At 45.0% G+C, this 9,048-nt stretch overlaps 1 protein-coding gene across 1 annotated transcript; it reads right to left on the reverse strand.

Moving 5' to 3' along the window:
- Positions 1–210: 210 nt before the first annotated feature.
- On the reverse strand, positions 211–8,331 carry SARC_10010 (hypothetical protein; the record flags this gene model as incomplete). Its single annotated transcript, XM_014295955.1, has 15 exons — positions 211–1,163; positions 1,467–1,529; positions 1,907–2,056; positions 2,367–2,471; positions 2,855–3,058; positions 3,269–3,421; positions 3,956–4,061; positions 4,370–4,512; positions 4,887–5,025; positions 5,204–5,302; positions 5,698–5,766; positions 6,155–6,248; positions 6,747–6,876; positions 7,441–7,560; positions 8,068–8,331. 15 exons carry the CDS (start codon positions 8,329–8,331, stop codon positions 582–584), a joined length of 2,421 nt encoding a protein of 806 aa, XP_014151430.1. The 3' UTR covers positions 211–581.
- Between the last annotated feature and the right edge of the window lie 717 nt (positions 8,332–9,048).

Here is a 9,048-nt window from a genome sequence, read left to right on the forward strand (position 1 = left end):
CATACAAAAATACATATATATATATATATGTATAATTAAAAATATAAATAAACAATGCACGTATGCATATACATATACATAGAGATATAGATAAAGACATATATAGTTAAAGCTATATACATATACATATATATATATATATATATCATATATCTTTATACACAAATATGTTGACGTTGTCTCAATTTTGCCAATGTATTGTCGATGCAGGTTCTGATATTTTTATCTGTGGTTTGATCCTCGATCACTATTTCGACCATATCTTCACAGTGAATTTCGATTTATATATTTACATGTTGGTGTAGTGCAGTTTGTGTAGTTGCGTCCTGGTGGGTTGAATGTGTTATCCTTTTTGGTGTCTCTCCGTCGCTGCTGTGCAAGAAAAGTGCTTAGCTGAGCGAGTAAACCCTGAAATCTAAACCCTAAAGGACCACAGCAAAGACTGCTCTCTGGGGACTTTCCAGATCACTGAAGGATATATACAGTGAGGCAACGCTACTTCAAACTGATCCCCCGTGAGTTTTCAATGGGACTGTCCATGCACCACTTTCCCTTAAGTTACACTGTGCCGGTGCGACGGTCTAGACATCATAGAAGCCATTACCAGCCGCATGGTTACCCGCAGCATCCTGTGAGTGTGTGCTAGGCATGTGGTCTGCCGAAGTCCTCTGAGTCAGCTGTGGGGTCGTTTTGTAGGGCGTCTCAGCGGTCTGTGATCTCTGGGGCCCCACATACGGTGATGCCTGATACCTCAGCCGAGCGTCGTTGGTATGGGCAGCGGGTGCTGCGCCCATCTGTGATGACTCGGCCGAGAGTGCGTGTGGGGTGGGTGGGGTATTGTAGGATATCACACTGCTGCTTCCGCTTAGACCGTTACTACTGGCATAGCCCAACGGGTCCTGTACACCCGCATGCGATGGGTTGGCTTGCTGGCTGTTGTGGGGGTACCTACTGTCTCGGTTGGTGTATGGCGGGTGGTTGTACTGTCCGTTGTAGCTGGAGGGCCCCGCAGTGACGGATGCGTGTGAGCTATGAACGGGAACGGGCGCGCTAGTCATGTTCTCAAACTGCTTTGTGCTGATATTGGCATTGGTCTCTCCTCGAGCAATGTCGGGCGTCTGTGCGTATGTCACTTCGCGGATCTCCTCAAAGTCATCGCCAACCTGTCGGTTTATAAGAGAAACGAACAAGACTGCGAATAAGCCGGTGTTTGATACGAAATCTAAAACCATGGGATTAACTTAAGCCTTAAACTCTAAGGCCTCGCCAGTTAAGAACGTTTCACAAGGAAACGGAGTGAACAAATCGAGCTACTAGAGCAGAGAAGTTGCATTGCGCATGCTACAGCAATCATAATTTGGACAACGCGTGGAAGGGATCTATATATATATATATTTATATAGAACATCGAATAAATAAATATATATTTATAAAACATAGCGAAGCATTTGGCAAATGCCACTTACGTCACAGGCGGGAGGTCCCTGTTTAACGTTGTCGTACTGATGATCCTCAGACTTCTTGCTGGACTATAAGCGAATGGAAAGGGCCAAGCAAAGTTTGTCACTACTATAAAACACGTGACTGATTCGCATCGCAATGTTCTCCATACTGTGAACGATTAGGTCAAGGGCTTAGGGCTTAGGGTTGAGAGCAATCGCAGTGTTGTCATGAACGTTCTAATGAACCGTGGGAGTGGACCAATTGGCAAGAGCACCACCACATATGCCGATTTTTCTATGAATATTAGTCATCTGTTGCCATGGCGACCTGAGCGCAAACTCGGCTCACAGCTGAACTGTCAAAGCTATATACAACCCACACCGGCAGAATGCTATACAATCGTTACCTGGGTTAAAATAAAATAAAAATCCCCCAAAAACCCTACGCAGAGACCCAATCCTACCTTTAACTTTGCAGCTGCCGCACTGAAGAAGTTGATTGACCTTTCGGCCACTGTGCGGCTCTTGGGGGGGGTGTCAGGCACCTCCATTGAGTTTGCTGATCTCATGTCGTCCATGTGTGTGTTGCCCACACTACCACTGCTTCGTTTGGACTACGGTGTGGTGGTAGTGGTGTCGGGGGTGAGACATTGGAAGGACAGATAATATATCTGAAGCCCTAAAAACTATAGCAGGTGCATTGTGAGGTATAGAAAGTGGACAACTTTACACTCTGGATGCACCTGAATGACACACTATGACGCAAGGGCAAGGCTTGAAATGGATACAAACCAAACAACAGCCGCACCACGACCAGACATTCGCTCCCCAAAGACGAATCAACTGTTGCAATGTTGACACTAGCCATATACACTACACGACACGAGGCAGCACAGTCCCATGCCAACCCTTGCAGTAGCTTACCTTAATGAAGGACTTAGTTCTAGCAACCAAGGAATTCCTGGGCAGAGACGACTTACGCGACACCGACATACACGAGTCATCGTTGTAGGAACCCCGAGACGATTTCTGCAGTGTGTGGGGTATGTAACGGTTCTGTTAGATATGTCTGAACTTTGTTGTAGCGTATTGTGCAGAGGAGAACTGCTTGGCCGATAGTAGCTGCTGTTGACACGCCCGAAGAATCTCTCACTGTTTGACTATGTCATTCACAGAGACCGCTGGTCTGTCTGTCCCATGGAGTAGCCCAGGGATCCAATTAAATACCAATAAAGTGCTCATTAAATACCATTTCAATACCAATTAATTATCAATTCAACACCAATGAAGTACCAATTAAATATCAATCAAGTACTAATCCGATACCAATTAAAGAACGTCAGCAGTGCCTTGACCCTAAACTCTAAAACCATACACCGTACTATCCACAGACCCTGCCTCGCCCCACATACCATTTCCTTGGCCTGTTCACGACGACGCTTATCCCAGCAGATGAGTACAATGAACAGCACCAGCCCAATCAAACCAAACAACACACCCAGGGCTATACCCAGCACGTGGGGGTTGTACTCGTGCTCAAGCTCTTCTAGCACTCCATTGTCTACCAGGAACTGCCGCGGGTCTTCCTCCACACTACCTGCGTAGTCATCGGGGTCCTAGAAAAGGCAGTGCATGAGAAAGGCCAGACGACCAAGGATATGAGCCAGTTAGAACGCAGTTGAACGTTTAATGTGAGGTTGTTTATATGTCACACACACTCGTCTAACATACAGACAATGCCTCTGCCGCGCATGCTATGCCTGTTGGTGCTTTACTACACAGACAGGCGCTCATACGAACACATGAGCGTGTGCGCAGCTACCTACCCGGATATCCACCGCTTGCAGAGTGGCACAGGCGATGTATGTGCCGTTCTGCAGCACCACCACTGAACGTCCGGCAATGGTGTCCTTGCCGTACAGCGGCATGCTCTCCACCGGAACAACTGCTGTGAGGGCCAGTTTGGTTGTGTAGTGGCCCTGTGGAAGGCATCGCGGGAGACGTAGTGAGTGGTTGAGTACAGCATCGTCAGGGAACTCTACAACTCTATACCCAAAACCCAACGGGGAGTGGGTGGTCTGAGCAGGACAGTGCCTTAAAAATATGTGCAAGACTACAGTATCGAGTGTCCTAACTAAAGCATGAGGAATATAGAGCGGTTGCGCTGGACCAGGGAAGCCACACTTGATATCTTAACCAGAGACTAAACATCACACTTGATATCTTAACCAGATACTAAACATTGGGAGCAGAAGCAACGGACGGTTGCCATGCGGGCCGGATGGCAGTGATTTGGTACAGAGTGGTATCACTTTGGGCTACTGATTGATTTGGCACAGTCGCTCTGAGATAGTTGGTACGTCCCACACGGCGAAAAAACGGTAAAGGTGGAGCAGACGTTTCACAACTTCTGCATATGCCAGAGATATGAGTCATACATACAGTTCAGCTAATGCCGAAGATACGAGTCACACATACAGTTCAGTACCACGTGCACGTATAACAGTAGGTACCTGTAGATCCAGCACCTCTTCCACCACACGCAGATCACCGGACATACGTCGCAGTTGATCGCCCACAGCACAGTTGACTGCATCGGCATCGCATCCAGTGTTGTAGCTGAGGAGAGGTTGTGGGGGATGTCGGGAGGTCGTGTAAGGTGATATATATATTGTATAAGATGGTGTGTGGTGGGGGGGGGGGGACGGCGGAATGGATGTTATGTTTTGTTCCAGTTTTAGCCCCACTGATACACTGAAGACGTCAGAGTGTTTCCTCGGACACCAAGAGATGAAAGAGCTACCTGTGCGACAGACGCTCAACAATGAATGTGTATAATCAGTCTTCGTCCTCAAATGTCTTTATAGAGTACATTCTTATCTGCCATCGGCAAGCAACCCCTAAACCCTAAAACAGCTCACACTTACCTGTTCTGTATTTTGCCCTCCGGGTCGTAGATGGGCCCTAGATCTCCGCACATGGAGTTCTGGCCATTGGGGACGGACAAATCACGGATGTACCATCGATATTCCTTGAACTTCTCCACACGGTTGACTAAGTTAACCATCACCTGTGGCACAGATGAGTAGCAGAGACACGAAATGGTTTTAGGGTTTAGGGTTAGAGGTGGTTGTGAATACAGAACCAAACCACTGCAGGCAAAATCAAGCACACACGTAGACAGTGAACAGTAGGGTTGTAGGGTATTAGAGGGTCGTTTTAGACAGCAAACATATAAGGACGGGGTAGAAATAGAGCAATTGGATGAGCTAGGGATGCAGAGGGGTCTGAGAGTCGCTCACACATGACACGGTACACAGAGTATGAGCTCGCCTAGCATACAGGCGGGATATACAATCCAGCTAATACAGAGCTTAAAGAAAGGTGAATGTATGTAATAGGACGATACTAATAGGCCCTGTCCGATACTTCTGAGTGACATACATTGGTGACAGGGAGGCCGTCGTCCGTGTTGGCACTTGCTGAGGTTTTTATACTGCCCACCAGATCACCGCCCGTAAACCTGGTTGAGGGGATTCGTGTGTTTTGTGTGAGAACAACAACGCACGCATTGAAGACCAGTCTGTTAGTTGGGCATGGCAAGCGATCGTGCTCATTGTTCGGAGCAACACACACACACACACACACACACACACATATATATATATATATATATATATAAATGTATATATATATTGGCACACACACGTACACAGCTCTAATGCAGTACATTGCACCGAGATGTGCAGTGCGGAACTGACCTGGCAGTGTAGTCTGGTCCCACTGCGTCTTTGGTGATAGTGGCACACGCGATATTCTCGCCGTCTTGTTTGTGTATGGCGAACGATTTATTCTCCAGACTGAAAAGAAAATAGAAATCGAAACAATCGGATCAATCGGAAGTGGAGAGGGTCTGTGCTTGTAGCGGTTGGTGCAAAGTAGGGTTGTGTGGAGGTATGTTTCCAAGGTTTCTGAGGTGCTGAGGAGATGAGCCATACACGATGCAGTGAAACACCGTAGCAAAATCTATTTTTAGCCCACAGTTAGACTCGGTTCAGCCAATAAGAATTCGGAATAAAACACGTGAGCCAAAGTAGGGCTATAGGGTTTAGAACATCTAACGCACTAAAAATATGGGGGCCTGCATGGGAGTGAAATTTCTAAAAAGATGCACCTAAAATAGGGTCATGGGTCCAATTGTTATGTCCCGGTTCTACACAAAATGGGTATACGGTCCTTAGCGCAGGTCACTTACTTGTTGACATCGGCATTTATCAGATAGGCTGAGTTCATCACCAGATTGTCTGAACTCAGAGATCCCGCACTGCCCCAGAGGATGGACAAACAAAGAGGAAACAATGCAAAGCATAAGATATCAGTACAGTGCACGCGTGGCTTCCTTAGCAGTCAGTGCAGTAGGTAGTGGATGTCGTATACAATAGGGTTTAGGGGTTTTAAAGGTTGTCCTACTTTAGCGTAAGCCTACGTACAAATATCACGCATTGATTGGATCTTTTAGGGTTTAGGTCTAGTTGTGCCTTTCCGCGTATGCCATTCGTGTGCCTGACAGTGCGTAGACCAAAACATCCGCTACAGGGGATACATGACAGTGGTTACCTAGCACACACACACACACAATATATATAGATATATATATATATATAATTATATAACATATATATATATGCACACACACATACAGACAGACACACCTTCTGCTCAGGTCGCCGACACTGCAGAGACTGTCGTCCTCCTCGCACTGTTCGCTGTAGGCACCCTCTACTTTGAAGTACGGGTCATAGGGCACTGTGTAGTGACGGAGGAGTGCGATAGTACACAGTCAATGCGCGGCATGCACGCGAAACATGGCAGATGCTTGAGAGTTTGAGGGTTTAGGTGTTTCTACAGTATAGAACTTGTTCAGAGCTATGCGTATGGGTCTTATACTTTTCGAAGTGTGAGAGAGTCTGTGCAGATTTGAAGATATGAGAGAAGACACAGTAGCCATATGTACTCTATCGATGTCATGCAGTTATAATTTCATACGCTTGAACCCTAAAACATGTATAAGCTGTGGTGCAATTTCGGGTATCTTGTAGTATGCGAGGGGGTAATCAAAATACATATTGATTCTAAATAAAGTACGCACGTTTATCTGTTGTTAGGTGTTACACCAGCCCTAATACACAGACTTGCAAAGATATGAACGACATCGGGCAGTACGAACAATCACCTTGCTCTTCTATCCCACCAACTAAACATACACATGATAATACAACAACACACTCATATCCCTCTACTTACATCCACTCCTCCCACAGGATGATCGTGAAGCTGCCAGCGTGTTGATGGAAGCAGAGAGAGCTGTTCCAACCAACCTACCCTTGTAAGTGATCTGCAACGACACTTCGACGGGTTCATCCACGTACCATTGCTTGACCACGGTAGTCCCTAGAAACACAACAGACCAAAACGTTAGCGCATAGAATACGCCATGGGTTCACAGTGAATGATTGTAGGGCTCTACTTTTAAAACCAATGATTCAATCTGCCAGTATATCTTCTAATTGACTGTACCATGAGATATATCATTGGATCTGCCATTTAACGACATTGTTTTCACTCTGTACACTGTTGTTGGAAGTGGTTGGAAGTGATTGTTCGATACTACAGGACACCCAAGACATCAAACAGTCCAGGATTCAGCACAGGTGGTGTGATTGATATTCATAGTCGCGCACATAGCAGCACAGAGCTATATGGAAAACTTCCTTGGAGTAATACTAAGCTTAATTCACCAATCAAATATATTAATTAACGACAAATTCTTTTTGTATTTTGTGTACGTGTGAAAATAGAAGTATATATATATAGATATATAGTTAGATATAGATATAGATAGATAGATAGATAGATAGATATATATATATATATATATATATATCACATTAAACGCCTGCGCGAGCATTGGCGGCAATGCACACTTTTAATACCGTACCTTTGACGAAGCGTTCTCAAAGTTGCCCAAAGTGTAAGATAATGTGGTGCCGTCGTCGGTGTGATGAAATTGCTTGATTCGCTCACCTTCACAGTACTCGTATGTCCATCCTTCGGATGCCTGTAGAGTGCGTGTTTGTTTTTACGAATGCGAGAGATTGATAACTTACACATAGGCATATACATATATATGTATATATATGTACGTGTTTGCAATACACAGGCTTGGGCCTAATCTCTATCGGATATGTATAAAACGGAAAGTATAAAGCAGAGACTCAATTTTCCGACGAGGCCTCGTCAGTCAGTCTAATATATGCAGCATAGAGCTGCCTTGTACTTACCGTACTCTACACACTCCAAACTAACTTCTGGTACTCAATATATCAGTAAATATATATTGGGTCGAATAGCTATCGGTTTTATATACAAAAGGGGGCTGCGCGTTTAGTGGTGGCTCAATAACACGAACCCCTTGATGCCGTCTTATATATGCGGCAGAGCCTATATACCATGTACAGCCCACACCCCACACCAACATTTGGTAGTCATTATATCAACATACGCATATCACAAGTTTTTGAAATTAGATTCAATATTAAATGAATCAACAGTCGCACGCCCAAACCGTAACCTCATTCACAACCACACCCTGCCATGGTGCTTCAGTAACAAACTCAGCTTTAGATGCTACAAAACGTGCGACAAGGCGCTTTATCAGAAGCTTACATACGTATTTATAGCACGTTCCGGGTGTATCATGGGCGAGGTCCTTGAATGCTTCGTAGTTCATCTCATCTGCGCTGCCTGTCGGCGTGTCATCGATCTCCACCTCTGTCTCGAGTAGAGGCACCAGACATTGATACGCCGCTGCATCAATTGCAGCAACCATCACATCTCTGTATTCTCCCTGTGGTGATCCGCAGAGTTAATGACTTCGGCCCAGGCTCCTATTTTTTAATATACATCATACTCCTAGTATACAGAAGCACTCTCAAGAGGTATCAGCCAGACATTCCAGGAGCAGTTAGACATCAAGCACAGAACGTCTAGGAGGATGGGGAATGGCCACATGTAACGATACCAATGCGTCGCGGTGCTGCAGTAACGCGCAACACACACAGAAAAAACTTACCAAAGGCGGATTTTTCTCCAAACTTGTATCTGGGAAGAATTTTATTTCGGAATACATCTCTTCTTCCTACAAAGCAGATTTCAGTAAAATCAATGAGAAAGATCCCCCAGGCCTCCTCTCGATATGAGTATCATGGGCGTGTGTGTTCGTGTCTTGCACTACTTTTGCATTAAAAGACTGCCCAGCCTTTGATGACGGATTGTCAACTAAGTTCTTCGATGTTTATTTGCGCAGGCACAATTGGGCAGACAGCCGAGAAACTGTTCCGAATGAAAACTACTATTAATTAGAAGTGATTGTATACTTGTAGACACATCAATAAAAAAAACCAGCACACAATTCGTTAAAAACACACAAATATCTGACAAAACCTTAAATATACATAAATACCTATACATTCGTGATTGCATACAGGAATGTACATACATACACACATACATACATACATACATATATACATACTCTTACACACAC

This window comes from Sphaeroforma arctica (genome assembly GCF_001186125.1).
Source record: "Sphaeroforma arctica JP610 unplaced genomic scaffold supercont1.1109, whole genome shotgun sequence".
Classification (NCBI taxonomy): domain Eukaryota; class Ichthyosporea; order Ichthyophonida; genus Sphaeroforma; species Sphaeroforma arctica.